The 25,264-nt window shown below is 37.5% G+C and overlaps 1 protein-coding gene across 2 annotated transcripts in view; it reads left to right on the forward strand.

Annotated features, from left to right (window-relative positions):
- The window catches only part of sfmbt2 (Scm like with four mbt domains 2), a 36,721-nt gene extending 11,843 nt beyond the window's left edge, over positions 1-24,878 (forward strand). Inside the window, exons 4-21 of one of the 2 annotated variants that reach the window (XM_043236949.1) lie at positions 2,496-2,516; positions 11,535-11,623; positions 12,519-12,762; positions 14,489-14,586; positions 14,698-14,799; positions 14,923-15,070; positions 16,123-16,205; positions 17,386-17,512; positions 17,673-17,786; positions 19,167-19,209; positions 19,388-19,446; positions 19,527-19,666; positions 19,846-19,955; positions 20,399-20,574; positions 20,647-20,810; positions 21,980-22,243; positions 22,340-22,468; positions 23,294-24,878. In XM_043236949.1, the coding sequence (XP_043092884.1) occupies positions 2,496-2,516; positions 11,535-11,623; positions 12,519-12,762; positions 14,489-14,586; positions 14,698-14,799; positions 14,923-15,070; positions 16,123-16,205; positions 17,386-17,512; positions 17,673-17,786; positions 19,167-19,209; positions 19,388-19,446; positions 19,527-19,666; positions 19,846-19,955; positions 20,399-20,574; positions 20,647-20,810; positions 21,980-22,243; positions 22,340-22,468; positions 23,294-23,434 (2,252 nt within the window). In that variant the 3' untranslated portion in view covers positions 23,435-24,878. The remainder of the gene's footprint in view (positions 1-2,495; positions 2,517-11,534; positions 11,624-12,518; positions 12,763-14,488; positions 14,587-14,697; positions 14,800-14,922; positions 15,071-16,122; positions 16,206-17,385; positions 17,513-17,672; positions 17,787-19,166; positions 19,210-19,387; positions 19,447-19,526; positions 19,667-19,845; positions 19,956-20,398; positions 20,575-20,646; positions 20,811-21,979; positions 22,244-22,339; positions 22,469-23,293) is intronic. The other variant, XM_043236950.1, reaches the window with a different exon arrangement.
- The last annotated feature ends 386 nt before the right edge of the window (positions 24,879-25,264 follow it).

Here is a 25,264-nt window from a genome sequence, read left to right on the forward strand (position 1 = left end):
CTAGGTCTAACATTAAGTTTTGGAATTAAGACAATGTAGGCCATAGCTCTGGTTAGAAGAGTCAAGAGGACGCTGGTTTTCCTTTGCAAGACTGGTGTATTCGCGCCAGAGCTTAAGCTTCACCTACACTATAAAGCTTAGACCGTTCCAAACTCAGATTGTATTTGTAAGAAGTCTCAAGACAGAAGTCTTGGCAATCAAACATTGTTGCATATTATTTGTCTAAAAAATTCATTGAAATTCAAAAGATTCATTGGTCAAAAGTATTGGCATCTAATCTTAGTCTGGGTCGAGGCTTTCACTGTGGCACTTCTGTGCATCCTACGACAGATTTAAGTACGACTGCCACATTTGGGTCACTGTCATCGTCTGACAGCAATGCCAGCAGATGTATTGATATTTATTATCTGATTTGATCCTGCATGACTGGCTTAAAGACTTAAAATGTGTCAACAAACAGGTTACAACAGGTGAACGCAAATGTTTTTCTGTCACCTGGCATCCTCCAAGACATCTAAAACCAATATCTTTTTAAGCCGCTCCAAACTTCAGAGTATCATTCTTATTCTTTTTATTAAAAACGGGCTAGAAGAATCTGACCATACCCGTTTTGCCCGTACTAAAAAAGTTTATTTTACTCTGAATCAGAAAAGCAATCCGTTGAACAAAGTGTTCTGTTGTCAGGCACATTCCTGAAAGGTCAAGCGGCAATAACGGACGATGCTGATCCCAGTTGTGTCAGAATATTATATTATAATAAAAAAAGCATGGAGTGTTTTTAACATGACTGACTGTAGCGGGCTTAGGGACGACGCAGAATTAAAATATGTTTTTGAATATTACAATGGATGACTTTAAAAGGCGCAGCTCATCCTAAAATTCAAATTCAATCATCATTTATTCACCCTCGTGTCAGTCCAGACTTTCTTGTCGTAACATAATATGAGGTATTTTAAAGAAATCTTTTAATTAATTTTCCCCAAAACTGTCTGGAAGCCAACAACATGCATTTAGTTTCTCTCTTAAGCTTACACATTTCATATACTTGATCACCGATAGCCACGCTTTGCATTGTCGAGATCATCTTGAAGGGATTTATTACACTTTCCTGCTTTTTACTTGGATGCATATCTTAATGAGGAACTTTTGGATTGTGTCATTAGTATCATTAAAGCTGATCTGTTTAATGCATCCTTCCATTATGCGTATTAAAGGAATATTCCAATTACGCCCAACATAAAATTCAGCGTCATGGATAGCGTTTGTGGAATGCCGTCAGTTGCTACTGAAAATACTTTCAATTTCACCTCAGTTTGAAAAAGTTGCATGTAAAGCAAAGCACTGCAACGTAATGTACAGTTGCCCCTAGGCGTCCATTTTAAATGCATTCAATTTAATCTGGATCATTTCATAAATAGTAAAAAATCGAGTTATTTGAATCGAGAGTTGACGTTGCTGTTAAGCAATCTGTCCGGCCTTTTTTTGGGTATGCGCGTTTTCGGAAGAAATAGATAAAATCTGTGTTTGCATTTCTAAGATAAGATGTCGTCTGACTCCATCAACAACAAGCTCTGAAGCAAGGTTCGGTTTCGAAGAAAGCTCTGCTGGTGGTTGAAATGGTCACCGAAATGGCACAGTAGTCCAAAAATGCTAACGTTTCTAAAAAAAAAAAAAAAAAAAAAAAAAAAAAGGTGATGCGTTCAAACAGGAAGTTGGGGCATGACATACATTTTTTTTTTTTTTTTGTGTAACAGCCAATAGCTTTAAGTTTACATCTCAGCCTAGTGAGCCACACAAAGCCACTTTAAACAAAACTAAACGGGGTAATGTATTAAAATTAGCTCCAAAAATAAACCACAATTTACAAATTGTCACGGGAGGCTGATCGTTATATATAATATACAATCTAAAGAGCATTTAAAGTGTAGAGATCTTCGTAACATATTTAGTTTTTTTCAAAACAAACATTTCAAATGCTACCAAGGTTTGCTTTGCTGTGTTGACATTAGCACATTAGCCTCAAAGCTAACCTAGCCGGTCCGAAACGAGGTCTTTAAAAATGATTAAGGGTTTAACATGACGACGCGTTCGAATCATTCAGCCAATAAAGAGCACCGCTGCCACTTAAATCGTTGGTTTTGTATCCGAGAGAGCTCTTTAGCGTTTCCGTCAAACGGTTTATGGAAAGCTATTGTCATCGTGACCCATTTGCATTAGCAAAGTTAATTTCACTGAGTGCCAGAAGATATGTGCGTGAATCAAATGACTGAGTAAACATCATTAATTAGGTTTTATAGTGTGTGCGGAAGCTTAATTAAAAAAAAAAAAAAAAAGTGTGTAGGCGCAGACAGGAATGCTGTTTGTTTTGCCGTGTTTAATTTGCGCCACAGGTAGTGTTTTGTTTGTATGCATACCTTTATGAGTGTGTGTGAGTGTGCATGGTTAGTCGGTGTGTATTTGTTGGTCATCTTTGTTCCTGTCTGTTTATTTCTCAGATAACGTTTACCTCAGAGCAGGTAAGCCGAGCCTACTTTCTCTCTCTCTCTCTCTCTCTCTCTGCCTGTCCTCTTTTCTCTCAGACCAAGGGCATAGGTTTGGTTTCGAAATAAAATAAGCAAAACCATCTTTTCGCCGTACGATATTGACCGTTACAGCTAAACAGTTGTTTAGAAGGAGAATGCAATCCGTACAAGTACCCTGTGTACGTGTTTGTATGTTTAAAGGAACGGTTCAGTCGAAAAAAAAATTACAATTTCATGATAATGACAATCCGAAGCGTAGAGATACGGAGAAAGGTAGCATTACGTCACTAGCTCACTAATGGATCCTCTGCAGCGAATGGGTGCCGTCAGGATGAAAGTTATAATAGCTGATAAAAACATAGGTGACGCAACTTTTCGTGTTTAAAAGGATTGCGATTTACCGACTGGTTTATTTGTTTTTTTTTCTAATCAGCTGTTTAGACTCTCATTTCGACGGCACCCATTCACCGCAGAGGATCCAGTGCTGAACAAGAGACCTGTTCGTATTTTTCAACTATTAAAACTATCCGTTTAAGGCTATTTTATTAAAATATGCGTACAGCTCTTTTTTTATATATATATCTTTTCGTATTTTATAAATATTACTTTCAGAATAAACATTTTATAGGCATTTAAAGTCACTGAAATTATTTAGTCTTTAAAATTAAGTCGCCTAATTTTTTTTTTATAAGTAAAAAGTAAAAAAGGTGTCTAAACATTATCACGTCACAGTCCAGCTGTGTCATTCCCTTAAATCATTTACACTGAACTTCAAATTCAGTCATCATCTACCCACTCCTGTTGTTCCTTCTGTAACAAAAAAATTCAGAGCTGCTCATTTCCAGGCTAAAAAAAAAAAAAAAAAAAAAGCATAACCACTAGCCGTCAAATTCGGTTTTGCTTGTATTGTAAAATCTTTAACGCGGTTCTCCTTTCCCGCCAAACAAAAACTACCCTATTAGTAGCCGTTTTAAAAGCAGTAAAAGCTAAAAATGAAACTTCTGCAAACCTACAAAACGATAAATTGTGAAGAATATTCTAGATTTTTATTTTCGACTCTCCCTGCTGTTCTTATTGATTCGGTTGATCTAATTCATAAAAACTCTATTCTTCACTGAAAAATAAATACGACCTCATGTGTTATGAATAAAACGAATGTGTATATATATATAATATATATATATATATATATATATATATATATATATATATATACACACACACACACATACACACACATTTTCTGCAGTCCGTTGATATACAAAGTTCAGGTAGTATTAGTTCATAATGACATAATTCATAATTTTGAATATAGTACACTATATTTTGGTAATATTTGACTTATTTTTGTCCCAATTCATTATACATGCATGAAAGAGCACATTTTTTGCTCTCTTTAATTTCCCCTTTTGCGTTTCACGGAAGCAAGCATGTTGATCGTAATAAAGGGTGAGCAAACGGTTGACAGAATTGTCGATTTTTGATTTTTTTTTGCAGACTATTCCTTCGACTTTGCTAGCTTACGTTTATCCAAACCTACGCCCACGTCTCAGACGCATGCATTCTCTCTTTTTCTGGGTCTTTTTATCTCTCGCCTCATCTTTCTCAGACACCCTCCAGAATTCCTCTTCTTTCTTTTTTTTTCCATAATGTCTTTCTTTAATTCTGTTCATCTGCTTCCTCGTTCCTCATGCTTGTTCGCTCAGCCCCGCGTATTAGATTATGCGAGCACGAACGAGAGTTGTGTGAGAGGTGTGAATGTCACGGTGGTGTCAGCGTGAGAGCTCGCGTATTTGCATGCATTTGTGTAGCTGAGACATACAAAGTTAAGGCAACTCCGGAGGTCATATGTAAAGCTACTTAGCCTGGCAAGCTTCTCTGGGTGCATGCACATGTTTGCACGGATATCACGCTCTGTGAAACACATTTTACGCATTCTTCCTGTTTCCGGGACTGCTGGAGTTTAATGTATATACAACATATGTGCATGCTATCAAATAAAATACAATGAAAAAGATTACGTTATTTGTTAGTGTTCGACAAATGCAACCAAAATGTAATGTGCATTTTAAAATGAGAAGCACAATTAAATATCCAATTTTAATCATACAATGAATCAATATAAAATGTATAAAATATTAACAGTGACTGACTGTGCGTCCTCAACAGCGTTATTTTAGTATAATTTACATATTATTATGAAATTAATGTTTATTTTAAATAAACCTTTCAGTGTTTATTTTAAGTTTAGGTTTTTAGTCATTTTGTTATATTTGTGCTTTTATCAGATTTTCTTGAAATATTTTTATTAACCTTATTTCTATTAATTTTATTTATAATTATTATTTTAATAATATATATATATATATATATTAATTTAATTATTATTCTGCTTAAATTTGCCAAGGTAACATTTCTAATTTTCATCTCAGTTTTTCATTTAAAATTTTATTTCATTTTTATTTTAAATTAAACTTTATTTGAAGTTATTTTAATTGTCATTTAATTGTTATTAACAATAACAACACCGATTCCTAAACGAATCCTAAAATTCCTAAAATTGGCAAGATAGTTAAAAAAAAAAAAGAAAAGAAAAATCTCTAAAATTCAGAAATTATATTTCACACAAAAAAAAGAATAGTTCAAGAGTTTTTGTTGACTATTCCCGTTTAAACGCTCACATGGCATCGGTTCTCCTTTTCCGTTTATAGTCTTTTGTGATGGTCGTGTGTGGGTTTCTCCTGAGTAGTGAAGCTGCCCACTGTTTTTGACAAAAAGCCTCCAGGTCCGTTAAGTTCGTTGGTTTCCCAGCATGCCCTGCACATTTGATTTCTTCCCCACGGTGACTTTATGATTTTTGAGATTCAGCGTTGGCACTCGGGACAGTTGACAAACTCGTACACAACGGTTACAAAAGGCTGCAAACGGTCACCGATTCTCAAGGAGACGCTGCGTGATCCCGAGAACCAGACGAACAAGGTTTCGCAAAGAGATCATTTTACTGTCTTCTTAAAGCGCTCGCTTGCTTCTCAGCTCATTTGGACTAGAACGTGACGAAAGTGTTGCCGCACTGTAAGTCCGACGGGAAAGTCGCAGTTAATAGTTAACAAGTGTTACCATGATTATCTTCAAAAATAAAAGGATGCCAGAATCTGCACCATGCTGCTGAACACAAAAAGATATTTTAGTATCCAAACTATTGTTCAGCCACAGCATTTGGAGGTCGATGGCTACCTTCAACTATCCTCGAAGCCTCTTTTGTGCGTGAAAGAAATTCATAAATCACGAGGGTCAGCAAATGATACATTCTGGGGTAAACAATGCCTTTAAGGAGTCAATTTTACTTTAGCATTTTAGCACAGTGCTCCATTTCCATTGGTGGAAGAACCAGTTAACTCAACCGAGCATCAGTTGTTGGTCCCCATTGACTTACACAAGAGGAAAAGAGTTACTATTAAAAAAAAAACGCCTTTATGTTCTACATGAGAAAGAAACTTTGTTTGAATTGTTATTTTTGGGTGAACTACTCAAAGTCTGTTCGCACCAATGACGAGAACTATATAATATACAGCTAACGATGACTATACTAGCATCCTCACCATTATATATGACGGCTTTATGTTTATTGTAATTGCAGGGGGGGTGGGGATCTGTTATTTGCCGCTTTAAATGAGGATTCTGATTGGCTGTCGATGTTTTTTGAGCATTAAGCTGGGTGAAACGTCACAGCCGTTGTCCTTGGTGCGAACGGGCCTTCAATCCTCATCACCAACGGCCTGATGTCAATTCAATGAATTATTCAATCGTTCGTTAAGTTCGACGGGTAATAAACATGAAAGGAGCTGCTGAACGCACACACCCGGGCAGACGCGCGGTATAAAAGAGCCCCAGGGTTAATCGCATAAGTATGTGTTGAATTTGATTGTCATGAGCTAATGTGATGAAATGATCCCGTTCCACTGAAGAGCGTCGAACACACGGCCCGAGTAGAGCGCTTAGACGCTGGGGGGTGGTTGGCATGGCGACGGCCGCACACTCCCGTTCTAGCGCTACTTAAGCGATTAGCGTACACACTTGTGCTGCGGAGATTACACGCTGAGACACAGCAGCATTCTGCTACAGGCACTCATTCACTCACACACACACAATCAAACCTTCAACTTTCTCTTATTGTATCTATTTGAGCTGAATTGCATTACTGTCGGCCTTTTATACTAGAATAGTTCAGGTCAGTACCGCTTTGGTTCACAGCTGTAGTTATATCTATATACGTGACGGCTTTAAATGGTGATGTAATGCGTAATTATATGGTTTGACGCGCTGATATATTTGTCCTTGACATATTTCTGTGTTCAGATTTGATTTTCAAAATGACTGTGTGCGTTTAGATGAAATAGATCTCACTGTTATGTTCATATTCATATAATGCATATAATATCTTGGCATTTAATTAGTGTTATTAAACCCTAAAAAGATTAGTTTAACTCTAAGAATTAATAGTTAATGTATTTTTCCCACTAGTTTCCATTAATCATATTTGTAATGTCTTATACTGTATATGTATATACATATAAATTAGATTTTTTTATTTAAAAAAAATATATATATATATATATATATATATATATATATATATATATATATATATATATATATATATATATATACACACACAAATACAGTATAAGACATTAAGTGTGTGTGTATATATATATATATATATATATATATATATATATATATATATATATATATATATATATATATATACACACACACACACACACACACACACATACATAGAGTACAATATGTGTATGTATATAAGAAAATTCTGACTTTCAATGTTATGGAAAATAAAACATGTTTAATAATAGTTATTTTCTTTTGTAATTATCCTAAAAACACAAACTAGTCAAATATCCTCGAGTTAACCTGATTAAGCAATGACCTTTTTGCTGTTAAAAATAGTATCCTGGATGTCCTAGCGGTTGGCAGGCAAACAGGAAATGGCGTTATCCACTTCAGACACACAGGACAGGTCGTTTCTGCCGTACCATTCGCTGCTCTCCCTTCAACACGCAGCGTTTTGTCTCCCTTCCTCTCTTGAATAATTGCTTTGATTACACAAGCAGGGGAACTCTTTAAATCTGGCCCCGCTGTTTACAGGAGAGTTGTTGGAAGATATGCAAATCCGCTTTTGCAAAATGAATATTTGCACAGAGACTCCCTAGCGCAGAAAAGAGGAAACGAGAAGCGCTCGAGACGTCGCAAATTATGCATTCATTCATTCATTCGATCCGAACGAGCGCGCAGGCAAAAACAAACACGGGAAAAAGGGCCACAGTGGATTCGAAGTAAACTACTTTTTACAATATTTATATCCGCGAAACCTTTTCGTAGCCGCAGTCACGATCCCACGAGTAAAGAAAATAGCAAGTGAGATCATGTTTACAACTTACACGCGATATTAAACGAAGCAAGCGTCGGATGTTTCTCCCGAAAGAGCTACTGTGATCAAACCCAGAGATGCTCCTCCCAACAAAAAAACGACCCTGTGAGTTTGTGCAAGTGCTTAAAAACGCAAGCATAGGTCGTATAAAGCGCCCTCTAGAGGATGTAAAAATAATGACGGTACCGCGCGCAATCCTGCAAAATCGTAATTTATAATGCATTTTCGTATCATGAGCATGCGCGTACTCGGGTTTCAATGATCAAGTCTCGACGTATAACGCAAAATTACGAAAAATTACGATGCCGATATAATAGTCCAAAACTGCGTAGGGGCGACGCAATTGTAGCATGGGCTATAATAGGCCGCATTTGTGTAAACGACCTACACAGACGCATTAGTCGGTTTATTAGCGAGCATGTTACCGTAATGCTAGCCGCTTATTAGCAGCAATTATTGCGTTACAGTGGCTGTAGTTATTAGGCAAGCGCCCCGCGGGTTAAAAGAGGAAGATAAACAAATCGAGACAGAAATGCGCGTCCTGTTGAAATGGAAATGGCCAGAGTCTCTGATGACTGAGCTCCGGTGGTGACGAATTTTGCGTCTCTGTAAAAATAGTCGCTCTGTTCCCGTCTGTTAAACATCGGGCGGAAAAAACAGACGCCGTTAGACGGGGACCGAGCAGAAGACACACTGTTTGTTTGCTCCATTTTAAACATTAATCTCAGTTGTGTTTAATTACCATGTAATAATTAATGCTAATTTGCTTAGACCGTGAAAAGACGTCACAGAACCCCTTAAAAAAGGGGTAAAACGTTAGTATAAATTGCTTATTACCATGCCTGTTATTAACACACCGACCGTTTATTAGTGGTTATAAAGCACATATTCTGCATCCTAATCCCTAATCTTACCCAGTACTGAACAACTACCTTACTAACTATTAACAAGCAGCAAAATAGGAGTTTATTGAGGCGAACGCCATAGTCAGTGGTTTTTAATATCAAAGATCGGACCTTTAAATAAAAATTAAAAAAACATTACAGCGTTTCAAACACCACTTCCACCAAGGGAATAAGCGAAAGTAATTATACGAGTAATAAACATAATAATTGTATCACAATACATTGTCTCTGAAAATCAGACGCTGCGTTGCCTTTCAGTTAACGCACAAGCACCAATTTAATTAATTATTATTATTTTTATTCCATCTGTTTTCTTTTTGGTTATTATACAAAAAAGGACTCTAACACCAGACTGCTCTATTCTTTTTGTGTTCTGTTTTCTGCTAACTGGGACTTGTTATAGCATCTTTGATTTTTTTTTTCTATTGTTCTCATTTGTAAATTGCTGTGGATATAGCTAGCTATAAAAAAAAAAAAAAAAAAAAAAAAAAAAAAATATATATATATATATATATATATATATATATATATATATATATATATATATAGATTTGTTTGGCTTACTCTTGCATATTGGTATATAAAAATTGGTACAGAATTTATTTTAAGCTTTTATACATAAAAAAAAAAAAATCCAATTGTTGGCCCTGTCTATCTGTCTCTCTCTCTCTATCTCTCTCTCTCTCTCTCTCTCTCTCTCTCTCTCTCTCTCTCTCTCTCTCTCTCTCTCTCTCTCTCTCTCTCTCTCTCTCTCTCTCTCTCTCTGTGTGTGTCTCTCTGTGTCTCTCTCTCTGTGTCTCTCTGTCTCTCTCTCTCTCTGTGTCTCTCTCTCTCTCTGTGTCTCTCTCTCTCTCTCTCTCTCTCTCTCTCTCTCTCTCTCTCTCTCTGTGTCTCTGTGTCTCTCTCTCTCTCTCTCTCTCTCTCTCTCTCTCTCTCTCTCTCTCTCTCTCTCTCTCTCTCTCTGTCTCTCTGTCTCTCTTTGTATCTCTCTCTCTGTCTCTCTCTCTCTCTCTCTCTCTGTCTCTCTCTCTCTCTCTCTCTCTCTGTGTCTCTCTCTCTCTCTCTCTCTCTCTCTCTCTCTCTCTCTCTCTCTCTCTCTCTGTCTCTGTGTGTCTCTCTCTCTCTCTCTCTCTCTCTCTCTCTCTCTCTCTCTCTCTCTCTCTCTCTCTCTCTCAGTCCGTCTTTGTTTACTCAAATCCTCCGTCGGGGCAGAGATCACACCCTCGTGAGTGGTATCATGTGTTATTGAGCGAAGCAGTCATGACGTAACGGGGCAGAGACAGTGTTTGGCTCTCGGAGTCAAGCTATAACACAAACACACCGAGAACTTCAGTAATGTGAATTCTGCTCATTCTAACGAACAGTTTCATGCGACTAACTAGCACTCTGCGGAGGTACCGTGTACAATCGTGCAGAAAGCAGGACGCGTACATGCTCGTTATATACATTCGTAATGCATATATGAATATTTTATGTGGCCGACACCGTGGGGCAGGAAGTAGGAAGATGTCTGAGAGGGGAAATCTATTAAATGGCTCATTCATAAATCCGTGGATGTTTACTGACGTTTGAAAAGAGCGGATGCGTGTGAGTCAGACATGGAAAAAACTGTTTTTTAATAATACTAATGCAACTAATAAAAAAGTTCAACACAGCTTTTTCGTACATTAAGATGTATCCGAGTTGAGAAATAATGGCTACCGTGCATTTTACAGAAATAATAGTTTAGAAAAATAAAGAAAAATAATCGGAACACTTTACAATAAGGTTCATTAGTTAACTACATTAGTTAACATTAACTAAAAATGTGCAAAAAAATTATTAATGTTAATTTCAGCATTTGCTTATGCATTATTAAAATCACAAGTTGACATTGAACTGTATTTTTATTAACTAACATTAACAAAAATGTATAAATAGCATTGTTGCATTGTTAACGGTTTGTTAATACTTTAACTAATAATGTCACCAAATAACACCTTATTATAAAGTTTTACCCAATAATCATTAGGTGACTTTAAAACGCTAATTAAGCATCGCAGCGAAGCCCCAAAATATGAATTGATTTTTTATTTTTTATCTTCGGCAGTATCCTTCTAATCGCTAGGTTTTACCTATTTGACCGTTTTGAAAGTTTTAATACTTGTACTTAAAATGTACTCTCGTCACATAAATTTTGCGTCTGAAAGGCGAACACCCACAAATGCATATTTAATAATGTCCGCGTCATTTTACCGTTAATTTAGTAAAACGTGACAATGCGATTTTAACGCTGGTGCAAACTTAGTAAATCCGGTCCTTGGTGTTATCACTTATTCGGGTTCGTTTTAAAAAGCCGAGGTCGGAATAAATATGCTCTTTTATTTGTACATAAATATAAAGCTGTTATGCCGAACAGCGTATACCGACTTTTTTCGCAAGCGTTTTTGAAACATTAAAAAGTAGAGAATTGCATTTAATGTGCTTTCTGTGTATATAAAACCTCTTATCTCAAAAATGACACACACACACACACACACACACACACACTTAAAGATACTATCAAACCACAACATAATGCATCCGTCCCAGAAGCAAAAGTGTGCAATTGTCTGTGAATTTGAATTTATTTTGTGAAAAATTCATTACACCTCTTCTTTCTTGATCTTTTGTCAGCTATTAAAGAGAAGTACAGCGACTGGACCGAATTCCTCATCAAAGAGCTCACAGGTTCACGGACGGCGCCGGCAAACCTGCTTGAAGGGGTGAGAGCGAGATGCCTGCGTGTGTGTGTGTGTGTGTGTGTGTGTGTGTTACACTCACATGTCAAGTAAGCGTTCTTAACATTAACGCTCATCAACAAACCCGCAAGCGTCATACGTAGAAAAGTCAGTGTGTGTCGAAATGCCACAGTTGCGTTTAATACCACTTTTGGCCCAGAAACCCACCGGTTGAAAACCACCGAATGACAGTGAACGGAAAAATGGAGCGGGCCTTAATCAAGACAGACGCTTGTTTAATCCGTCATGAATGAAAACAAGAATATAATGTAAAAGATCATGTGACAGGGTTGTGCGTCGAAACAGCACTTCCTGTCATTGTGACAGCAAGACGATAGTAGATACGACAAAACACAGGTGAAGCCTGAATCACACACCTAATATCTAGCTTATAATAATATCCAACAATTAATTATACAAATTAATTAACATCCAACATTTATAATAACTGTCATTAACAAATATTATGTAATGCTTAACAGATCATTGGTTATTGTATACATAGCTAGAAATGTGAAAATATGCTTGTTAATGTTTATTTATTAAACATTATGTAACGATTAACAGATCTTTATTTAATGCAAATTAAATAAAGCATTTTCAGTTTTTTACTGTTAAAATCACAGTATTTTTTTTTTTACAGTGTATCATAAACAGTGTATTCCTTGAAAATATTTCATGTAACATAAACCGATTGACCAATGCTAGAGTAATCTTATATCTCTTATAGTAACCCAATTACCTAAAACCATAACCCACAATAGCAGCAGACGTACATTAGCAAAAGCTTTAAACCGCTGCGTAAAAACGTCTCAAGTCATTGTAGATTGTCAAACAATTGACTTAATATTTCTTTGTCTGTCTTTTTCTCTCATCTCAGCCATTAAGAGGTAAAAACACAGTGGATCTGATCGTGTCGGGCTGTATTTTAGAGGTACGCGATGCCTTTGAACCCAGCGTGTACTGGGCGGCACGGGTCCTGCGTAACGTCGGCGGACGTTTGTGCCTCAGCTACGTTGGACTAAACGATTCAGCCCATGACATGTGGGTGTTCTACCTTGACACCAGGCTCCGCCCCCTGGGCTGGGCCAAAGAGAATAACCTTTCACTGAAACCACCCACAGGTGAGAGCACGAACCTGTATTGTTTTGTATAAATACAGTCGGTGTTAATATTACGTTTCGTTTTAAAAGAAGTTCATAGTCGTGCTTTTTTTCTCGACGCTTGCTGGTTCTGGCTTCCACACTCTAATTATCACGGATCTGGAGTCACATTTCCCTAAAGGAAACCTGTTAAATGCATTGGAAAACTTGTTCGGACATGTTCTCTTGTGATCTTGCCTTTCTGTCGGATATGCTTATGTAATGTATAAGGAATAACTGGTGATGACAGTTACAATTTTGAAAGTAGATGCACACCCACAGCAAAGTGGTTATGCAGTAATGCAGGTGTGCATTCAGTTGAATGAATTCAGTGGGCAGTCAGAAAGCAGTCAAAGCGTCGCTATAGAATTTGTATTGACTACTGTTCCTAAGCAGTTATTTTAAGAAGAAAGAGTGATCGGGAGCGTGTGATTGCCTGGGTTTGTGAAGTCTTAGCACCGTTGGGAGGTGGCGATGCCGCAAAAAGCTAAGGAATTAGCTTAACTACTTTTCTCAGAAGCGAAATGGTGGCATCACTTTAAAAAAAAAAACTAACAAACAAACGTGTGGCTTTTTAGCTTTTCGGTAGAAAAACTATTGGATGGATGGGTGGATGTACAGAATGGTAGATGGATGGATAGAAGTACAGAAGGATGGATGGATAAATGAATGGAAGGATGCAGAAGTAGAGAATATTGGATGTATGCGTAGACATATGGGTAGATGGATGAATAGACATACGGATGGATGGATGATGGATGGATGGATGGATGAATGGATGGAGAAGTACAGAATAGTGGATGGATGGATGGATGGATGGATGGATGGATGGATGGATGGATGGATGGATGGAGAAGTACAGAATAGTAGATGGATGGATGGATGGAGGGAGAAGTACAGAATAGTGGATGGATGGATGGATGGATGGATGGATGGATGGATGGATGGATGGATGGATGGAGGGAGAAGTACAGAATAGTGGATGGATGGATGATGGATGGATGGATGGAGGGAGAAGTACAGAATAGTGGATGGATGGATGGAGAAGTACAGAATAGTGGATGGATGGATGGAGAAGTACAGAATAGTGGATGGATGGATGGATGGAGGGAGAAGTACAGAATAGTGGATGGATGGATGGAGGGAGAAGTACAGAATAGTGGATGGATGGATGGAGAAGTACAGAATAGTGGATGGATGGATGGATGGATGGATGGATAGATGGATGGATGAATAGAAATACGGATGATGGATGGATGGATGGATGGAGAAGTACAGAATAGTGGATGAATGGAAGGATAGATGGATGAATAGAAATATGGATGATGGATGGATGGATGGAGAAGTACAGAATAGTGGATGTATGGATAGAAGTACAGATTAATAGATGGATGGACGAATGGATTGACAGAAATGCAGAATTATGGATGGATGGATGGATGGATGGACAGACATACAGAATGGATGGTATGAAGTATGGATGGATAGAAATACAGAAGTATGGACAGATAGAAATACATAATGATGGATGAACAGATGGAAGTACAGAAATATGGACGGATACAAATACAGAAGTATAGATGGATGATAGAAGTACAGAAGGATAGTCGGATGGATAAAAGCACAAAAGGATGGATGGTGGTGGGAGGATGGTTAGATCAATACATAAGTGGATGGATGGATGAATGTTCTCGTCTTTCTCTTTCAGACCTGTGTGATTTGAGGAGCAGCTCAGAATGGACTGAAGCTCTAGATGAAGCTACAACTGAAGCCTTGAAAAGTCCCCTTCCACTGGAGGTCTTCAAGGTGTGTGTGTGTGTGTGTTTTGCGAAAAGCTGGAGCAGTGTTTTACACAAAGCTCTCGATAACCATCGCGACCGGTCTCTGTACGTGTGTGTGTGTGTGTGTGTGTTTCAGGATCACGCTGACCTGAGCACACACTCCTTCAGGGCGGGAATGAAGCTCGAAATGGTGTCACCCAAGGAACCCTTCCACATCTGCCCTGTGTCTGTAACTAAAGTATGCTTTCTCACACACACACACACACTAGATGAAGGGTTATTATGCTAGAGGTTATAATTACTAGCCACCTACCCTGACATCAGTCTCTCTCTGTCTCACGCTCGTCTCTCGGTTCTGCAGGTCTATAATGAATACTACTTTCAGATCACGGTGGATGACCTCACAGCCGAAGCCACGCCCACTCGTGTGGTGTGTCACGCCGACTCTCCGGGCATCCTGCCAGTGCAGTGGTGTCTGAAGAATGGTGTCGGGCTGGAGAGGCCACAAGGTGGGCGTGATGGGGTTAATGGGATTTTTGCTCTATTAAATTCATATTCTCTTAACTTGAGTTTTTTTCAAAGCCATTTCATCTCGATTTTATTTTCTGTTTAATGTGCTTCATTGGCGTGGCTTTGCACATTTGCACTGCTGAAGACAAAAAACATAAATAAGTAATATTAATAATGGAAAATAAAGTCAAAAATACAAATGAAGTATAAAAAAGAAACGTTAATGTTAAAATACAGTGACAAAAAAATCGAATGGCAATACCTCATAAAAAAAATAAAAATAAGGAAGCATATTTAAAACACCATACAATTTTATGAGTAAAAAAAAAAAAAAAAAAACTCTTACTGACAAATGGGCTAAACCTATGATATCAGCCAAAAAAAAAAAACCATAAGTAAATTACAACCAATTAGTATTTGACCGTGATTTATCTTTTAAAATATCATAAAACGTTTTTGTTGTAAATATGCCTGACAGGATCATTACACTGAAATATATTTTATTGGGTACGTTTCGTAAAACAGGGAAAAATGTGTGATATTTATTTTTGGCTCAGAAAATGAAAAACAAAATTCCAATTAATTTAAGCAGAAAACCTTTCACTTTTGGGGAGGAATAAACAACAGCAATTTAAAGCAGTATTACACACACACACACACACACACACACACACACACACAGGTGCATCAAGTCCAAAGTCAGTACAGCTTTCTACCAAGAGATTTAGGAGCACTTTATGCTGAAGAGAAAGTGATTTTTTTTTTGTGAGAAAGATGTGTATTTTAATGGTCTTATATTCTAATGTTTTGAGATACTAGATTTTGAACTTTACACGTAACGACTAAATTATATATGAAAAGAAGTTACAAAAAATATATGTAAGGGATAAGTACTGCCTGTTTGTTGTGTGTGTGTGTGTGTGTGTATGTATATATACTACTTTACAATCAAACTATATTTTCTTATAATAGGTCTCTCTCTGCTTCTCGCCTCACTTATCTTCTCTCTATCTCACTTGTTTTTTTCCCTCTGCGTCTCATTTTCTGTCAGGTTTTGAGTCACAGGACTTTGACTGGGCGGACTATCTCAAACACACCGGCGCCGAAGCCGCTCCAGATGTGTGTTTCCCAAACGTAAGGCGCTTTCTCTCAATGCCCACCCCCCAGAAGCTCGCCTTCAGATGAGCGTGTGTGTGTGTGCGCGCGCTCCGATAGAGTCTGAACGAGGCTTTGGGGATTTCTTCTCATTTAGATAAAGTCTGATGACAGTGTGCCAATTGCTGGCTTTCCCCCGTTGCGGTGTTGGTCACATTGAAACGCAAGGTGCCAAGAGGCATTTTTTTTGTTTTGTTTTTTTAAACCGCTCCCCTCGTATTTCCCGTTCCTCATAAAGTTCAAAGTTGAATGACACAGCCAGGAACTATGAATTACGTTGATTTCCTGGCAAAGGATACGTTATATATTAGTGCTGTCAAACGGAAAAAAAAAAAAATTGTGTGAAAACAATGTGTGTGTGTAAATAGAAAAAAAATGTGGAAAAAATTGTTTACATATTAAATATATATTAGATATATAATAATAATATATAGAAATATATACATGTAAATATTTTATAAACATCTACTGTGTGTTTATATATGCATAATAAATTTACATGAGAACACAAATTATGTAAGAAAAAACATACATATAGCCATATATATATATATGTGTATGTGTGTGTGTGTGTAATATATATATATATATATATATATATATATATATATATATACACACACACACACATACACACATATATATATATGTGTGTTTGTATTTATATATACATAATAAATATACACACTTAAACAAAAACTTTCATTTTGAATGCGATTCATTGTTTGACAGCACAAACACATTTTATCTCCGATTTTCTGCAAATCTCTGACAAGTAAACTTTAATTAACGACTTTAATGAATCTTCCGTATCGCAAATGCTACTAGACGCTCGCAGCTGAAACACTGCGAGGGCCACTCAGCCCGCCAGATTCCACCAATTACACCGCAATTCAAGACACAATTGTTTTTTTGTCGCCGCCGTTTGTTTTGCACCAATTAGCGGCCGTAAATGGCGATAAGCGTGTTCGCCGCTACTTCGAAGGATTCGTTAAAGCGCCTCGTTATCCAGCGTGTTTGTACCTATTGTGATACGCGCGGTTTTATATAATTGGACACATGGCGCTTCACCACTGACCTATTTTTCCCCGCTGTCTGTGTGTGTGTGTGTGTGTGTGTGTGTGTGTGTGTGTGTGTGTGTGTGTGTGTGTGTGTTCAGGCGTCTCAGGGCAAGGGCTTCTGTAAGGATATGTGGCTTGAAGCCGTGAATCCGCTCCAGTCTGCCGAACTCTGCGTCGCTCGCATCGCTCAGGTCAAAGGTCGGCTTCTCTGGCTCAGGCTGGAAGGTGGGAATAAACAGAGCGCGCGCTGTATATTGACCTCCTTTGCGTATTATTTAGCAGAAATCGCTCAAGGCCGCGATCTTGCAGCGAATACCGAAAGATATTACACGCTGATGCGCTGTTGACACGGTTTTTCACCTCTGCTCTCCGTGTTTGTTTTTAGGTCTGAGTAAGCCGCAACCGGATTGCGTAGTGGATGTCGAGAGCACGAATATCTTCCCTGTGGGCTGGTGTGAAGCTAACGGCTATCCGCTAACACATCTACTGAAGACAGTCTGTGAGTGCCGAGTACTGCTGGAAAGCGTGTTTTAGCCATGTTTGCGTGAAAATCAGGCGTTAGATATAGAAAGATATAATATATAGATATAGATATCAATACCACCAAAAAAGCACGTTGCTAGAGCTGACAAACGATTAATCGTGATTAAAAATGTCATGTTGGCATTATTATATATATATATATATATATATATATATATATATATATATATATATATGCATGCTGTGTATATTTATTATGTATATGTAAATACACACACATGCATGCATCTATTTCAAAAAACGTTGTTTATATGTTACATATATTTATATTTTATGAATATAAATATAGACATGTAAACATTTTTTGAAAATGTAATGTATGTATATATATATATATATATATATATATATATATATATATATATATATATATACACACACATACACACGAGAAATATACATAAAACACACATTATGCAAACAAAAATGTTTATTTTGTATGCGATTAATTGCGATTTTTGCATAAAGCTATAACATAATGTGAAAAAGAAAATCGGGTCAAAATATTTTCTCAATCTTAAAGTAGCCCGTTTTCGCAACTAAATAAAAAGGATATTGCAACTTTTTTTTCACAATTATGACTTGAATTATGACTTTCTTAGAATTGTAAGACGTAAAATCACTACTGTGAGTTATAAAGTATGTAAATAAAGACCACGCCTTTCGAAATACTCACTTTATAATTCAAAACTGTGTGATTTAGTCACAAATCTAACTTTTAAGCGCAATTCGGACTTTTTTGTAAGGTACAAACTCACAGTTGTGAGCTATAAGGTCCATTTTTGAGGGAAAAAATACTAACACACTGATATGCTATCATGAAACTCAGAACTGTAAGGAAAAAAAGGCATTATTTATTTATATATTTTTTTATACTATTTATTTATTTGTTTATTTTTATCCATATTTATAGTACACGCTCAAAAAAAGAAAAAAATCAGTAGAAAATCTCGATTTTAACCCTAAAACTAAACACAATGCAGCGCGAAATTCGAAATACGGAGATAAAAAAAAAATATCCAGACCGAAAAATTCTCCGGTGAAATATTTCGGAGGATCCCGTTTTACGATGTCATGTGAAAATATTTACAGGCGTGTTAAACAAAGCAATTTTTACCAACCTGATGGTAACGTACTGTAAGCCCGAGACGTGGATGGTAATGAAGTGATGCAGTAATAACGGCTTTTACTTTTTCATCTGACTCGGCTCTTTCAGAGCAAACCTGAACAGGATTTTCCATCATTTCATGGCGTTTTCAGAGAACAAAAGAACAACCCTTTCCAGAGAAATGTCCCTATCTTCCCCAGTGAGTCATGTTTTTGTGTGGTATTTCAGGTTTGCCTCAGAAGAAGATTGCCGTTGTTCAGCCCGAGAAACAGTGAGTAGACGCTCGCGGACGTTTTAACCATTTTAACCATGTCACCTTCGCTAAAAAGCGTGGGACTTTTAACCTAAACCCGCACGTGACTTCTCGTTTCGAAAATATGTTAATGCTGTATGCTTTTTCTGTTCGATCGTTCCTGTAGTGCGATGCTTTTTTTTAAATTTTATTTTAGGTTGGCCCCCTCGCAGCCTCCGGATGCCCCTCTTAACCTCTGCTCGTCCGTGGATATAGGTTTGCCGAATATTCATTTTAATTCGTGTCCTGTAAACCTCGTCCGCGCGACTGCGTGCTAACATTTCGCTAACATCTAGGTTCGGCGAACGGAAAATACTGTTGCTCCCAGCTCTTCATCAACCACCGCTGTTTTTCCGGTCCGTATCTCAACAAAGGCCGAATCGCGGAGCTGCCCAAAGCCGTTGGGCCTGGAAAGTGTGCCGTAGTCCTCAAAGAGGTAGTCTTTCTGGCGTTTTATACGTTTTATTGTATTACAATCCTACACTTACGTTATTTGATTACGTCCTGCGTTAAAACGATGATCACAGAAGCGAAAGAATAGTTTCCCGCTGTGTGTTTGAATGTTCGTTGGTATCTGCGTGACGTGATTGGCTACATGGGACGCATTTCTCACAGATCCTGACGATGTTGATAAACTCGGCGTATAAACCCGGCCGTGTGCTCAGAGAGCTGCAGATGGTGGAAGACCCACAGTGGAACTGTCAGGAAGAAACCCTGAAAGCCAAGTATGAACACACACACACACACACACACACACACACACACACACACGCTTGTGTGTGCTTTTAGTTATCTACAGTAAAGGACAGTACACCGCAGACATTGATTAGTTTTATATGAAGCTAGTTTTATATGCACGCCAGTAATGTTTTATACTAAAACACTTTTATAAAAAACCTAATCAAACGATGGCCTAAGTCTGCGATCCAATGCCATTATTTCTCTTTACCTGCTCATTAAGGCTTTCCGATACTCTTGAGTGTGCATCGTTCTAAAAGCAAATATATTACTGCTAAATTAGCTAACATACCAAATTAAAGTGCATTCGTGATGAACGGAGAGCAGTCCTTCATTTGCATAATGCGACAGCTGATTAGCACAGTCGTGCGTAGCTGAGCCCGAAAGTCTAAAACGTCGAACACTCCTGAACCCGTTCGCTCGTTCACAGATACAAAGGGAAGAGCTACCGGTCCACCACGAGGATCGTCCGGACCGCGGATCAAGTCTCGGAGTTCTGCCGCCGAGTATGCGAGCGACTTCAGTGCTGTCCCAATCTCTTCGGCCCGACGATCGTGTCCGACAAGTGCCCCGAAAACTGCTTCAGCCAGACCAAGACCAAATACAGTGAGTGTTTTCTCCCGGAAACGCACGTAGCTCTCGGGAACGGTCAATAAATCGCGTTTATGCCCGCCGCAGCGTATTACAAGAAGAGGAAAGTGGGACGCCCGAGCTTAGGGGAGAACGCGCAGGACGGGGACGTGACCAAACCGGCGCGGCGCCGGAAGAAGCGCAAAGCCATCTTTGTGCAGAAGAAACGGCGCACGTCTATCGTGGGATACCACACCGCAGAGTCACCTCAGGTCGGTCCAAACCAAAAACACACGCTCTGAAACATTCCCTCGCGTCTCACTTGAGAGTAAGCAAGCGCATGAAAAGTACGCACATTTCTGAACGACGAGAATAATAAACGTGAAATGTTGCGTAATCACAGCCCAGATACGTATTTTGTTTCATGCGAAGCGGGTACTTTGACCGGCTAGGTTTTGTCTGGGTGGAGTGCACTGAAAAAAATTTTTAATAATTAAAATAGCTAATTAATTCATTATTTAAATTATATATATATATATATATATATATATATATATATATATATATATATATATATATATATATATATATATATATATAAAATTTTTTTTTAATCATTTAAAATGTTTTTTAAATAATTAATGCATTATTACTGTTATTAAATGTAACGGTCATTTTACAATAAAATAGTCAAACGTTCAAAAAAATAAGAAAAATGTGTGCAATGCATTTTAAATCAATTAATTATGATATTGTAACCATACATTATAATATTAATCACATTGTTACACAGAACATATAATGCATTCATGCAAACATGACAAGCGGTTTCAGATGTAACAAGGAATCTGCAAATATTATAATAACTTTGGTTAAAATTATTTATGAAAATATATAATGCATTACAAACATGCATTATGAATACCTTTATAATGCATTATACAAAGCCACGGAATGAACTATTTATATATTGAGTAATATACTGTATCTAAAGCGTATTTTCTTTTTTTTAACCGTATTCGCTGAATATTTAAATAATATATAAATAATAAATATTAAGTTCTTTTTAGTTTTGTGCTAAATAACTAAAAATTACCATCGGGGTAAAACCTAGATTTAATTCAATTTTTTTTTATTTTGATAAGAATCCGTTTAAAGTAATTAAAAAGCATCTGTTATAAATATATATATTTTTTTCTGTGACTGAATAACTTATTTGTTTCAGCATGAAACGTGAAGAAGAAACCAGCCAACTGTTTAAAATAAACCTTACAGCCAACGGAAAAGATATGATTTATTGATGTTATCAGACAAGTTGACACTAAAATTTTGTTAGGAATTATTAATTTGTTCAAAAATGATATTTGTGGCCAAGAAATTTAACGAAGCAACGGTACCCACCCTTAAGAACAAGCACAAGACTGTCCCTGTTTCTTCACAGGATAGCGATTATTACTATGATGATGATGAAGATGAAGACGTCGAGGAGTGGGGCAGTGAAGTGAGTTCCAGCTCGCCGCCTGAGGAGGCCTCAGCCCACTCCTTCAAGGACGTCCCGAGGAGAGGAAGACCCCCGCGCCGCGCCGCTCTTCAGCGCAGGGCGACCCATCCAGGGCCAGAACCCACAGACAGATCGTCTCCCAGAAGAACCACACGCTCGGTTTCTTGCAGCCAGAACCAGGCGGCCAAAGACACGCACGCGAAGGTAAGACATCCGCACGGATTCTCTAAAAAAAGCAGCATCTTTCATCTACATTGGATTGCGTTAGTTAAGGTGAACTGTGCTCGTGTGTGAACGTAGACCGAGGGTTTTGAAGAGGAAGACCGTCTGGTGTTGGAGACCAATCCTCTGGAATGGAGCGTCTCTGATGTGGTCGACTTCATCACGTCCACGGACTGTGCCTCTCTAGCGAAGATATTCCAAGAGCAGGTGCGTTATAGCCTACGAGATTTGTTTTATAGATGATCTTTCGTAAACGGTGATCGGCAACCAAATATTGACCACGTGGAAGTCATGCTTCTTGCCTTGCTTAAATATTGAAGGATGCATATCAAAAGGCCAATCGGTGTTTTGGTAACGCTTTACAATGAGGTTCATAAGTTAACATTAGTTGAAATAAGAATGAAGACTTCTGCAGCATTTATTGATATTAGTAAATGTCAATTATTAAAATCACAAGTTACCCTTAAGCGTTACCATTATTTTATTCATTTTTTTAAGTACTTGTAAATACTTAAAAACACTAATTTGTTATTTTTTTTAACTAATGCAGACATCAAATAATTCAAGTTTTTTTTTTTTGTGTCAAACTTTTATTATTTCAATAATTTGAAAATTATGTATTTGTATTATTGTTACAGTATATATTTAAATAAGTAATTAAATGGTCAAAGTTTGATTATTTGTATGAACATAATTTATGTAGTTTAATATAAATCAAAATAAACAATACAAAAAATAATTTCAATATTTAAAATTAAATTATGCTGTTAATTGCACACTTGAAAATTATATATATACACACATTTATCTGTAAATATTATGCTTGGGTATATTTTAATATTTGAAACCTTAACATTAGCATTTAATTTTTGTAAATATTTCTAGCTATATTAAATGGCTGTGTCAGATCCAGCATCCAGAATGCATTGCTTTTTGCCGAAATCAATCACACATTTGCTATCAGGTGAAGTAAACAAGAACGAGCTAAAATCAAATATTTATGCTAACCACACATCTTCTTCGCTTCTGAAGGACATTGATGGACAGGCCCTGTTGCTGCTGACCCTTCCTACCGTCCAAGAATGTATGGATCTAAAGCTCGGCCCCGCCATCAAACTCTGTCATCAGATCGAGCGAGTCAAAGTGGCCTTCTACTCCCAGTTCGCTAACTAAGCTAACCTCCTTGACGGACGTAAATCTACAGAAAAACCTATATCGTACTCAGGGGATGCGAAGAATCATTCCATCCGTCGGGAAACCTCAGGTTGCCTCATACCCAATGGATTTTTTTTCCAAAATGAGATTTAGACATGGAATATGACAATTTTTGCTTTCCCTGTTAAAGAGAGCCTCTGAAGGTTTTGGCCCGGTTTGAGTTGGTCAACCTGGTCTCCCAGACTAGTCAACCTGGCCTTTAGAGGATTCAACTGGATGGCCATCTGATCAAGTACCAAAAACTTCTTTAAAAGCCATCAAAACAGCTTAAACAACCTTCCGCTTTTACAAAAATAAGGACTTTAAGAATTGTTCCAAAGGACAACAATGCCATAGAAGAACCATTTCTGGTTCCCTTTCAATGAACAGATCTTTTTTTTTTTTTAGGCTGATGATACGCTGGGCAGCTTTTTTTGAGCCATGTTGCTTGAGAACCTTTCAATCGAGAAGGGGGTCACAAATTTTTGTCCCGATAATTTAGATTAATTTATTGGAGGTTCCCTCACCTGGTTGATCGTTTACGTCAACATTTCCAAAAGTTGCCCGGCAACATTGTTCAAAAAGTTGCCCGATGTGTCGCCATCCTTACCGTGAAGAACCTTTTTCCACCATTGAGAACCTTTTGTGGAATGGAAAGATTCCAAGGATGTTAAAGGTTCTTCAGTGATGCCAATAAAGGACCTTTGCGTTTTAAGAGTGCCGTTTTTTCATAAGCATGGTGAAGACAAACCATACAACCAAAAGAACAAGACGTCCTCCGTGGGAACAAGCGCGAAGTGAAGACGGTTCAACTGTGAAAAACCTGAATTCACCGCAGAACTATCTAAAATTTTATCCGTCTTTTAAGACCAAATTATATTTATAAAGGCGACTTGCATATGAAGTATTAACTTCGGAAGTGAACTAATATATTTGTGATATTTATTTTGTTTCCGATAAACTATTTTTATAATGTGTGCTAGGAGGTTAGGGTCGATTTAAAACCAGAAAAAATATCAATCTGGCAACCCGGGCATTACGGATTAGGGAATATTATTACCATCAAGACCGGTGTTTGATATAAACTTATTGTGTGAGGGGTTATATGTTGTGCGAGTGCGCTGAAATGTGCATACGCGCATAAATACATAACTCTGTTTTCCCAAAATGCCTGCTGTTACGTCTAACGCGTCGGTGGTTTCTCTTTACGATTCAAGGACAAGTACATTTTTGAGGGGCTGCCTTTTGTCATGGCATGTCATGTAAATGTGATTTTTGATCTATGCAAAATTGGATATGTTTTCTATATATATATATTTTTTGTTTGCAATGACTTTCATAGTGATATATTTTTTACTTCTCTGCTGTACGACATCTTGATCGCAAGTAGAATGTATTAAAATATGATTAACTGCTGTCGAAATGTCGTCCTCAATCAATTTCCAGCGCTTAAAACGATGCAATTATTAAAAACCGCCAACGTTTAAAAGATAAAGTCAATAAAAACGGCACCAGTTGTCGTTAATACCCACAAAAAGGGCGTTTTATCAAACTAAGTCTTATATATGTCGTTTAATAACTGTCGCTGAATGAGCACAAGTGTATTTTAATGTATTCTAGTGCCGTGTTTTGCTTCATAGACAAATGCATTATTGTACGTTTTCCAGAGTATCTGATACGAACGTGAACTTCTTCACCCCAATACCAACATCATTTCCAGAAAAGCATTAGGCAGCGTAGCGTGGGCTATTTACAGCGAAAACCCACTCACACACTCAGCTGGCTAAAACATGGTCACATTACATAAGC

The sequence above is a fragment of the Puntigrus tetrazona genome, chromosome 4, assembly GCF_018831695.1.
Source record: "Puntigrus tetrazona isolate hp1 chromosome 4, ASM1883169v1, whole genome shotgun sequence".
Classification (NCBI taxonomy): Eukaryota; Metazoa; Chordata; class Actinopteri; order Cypriniformes; family Cyprinidae; genus Puntigrus; species Puntigrus tetrazona.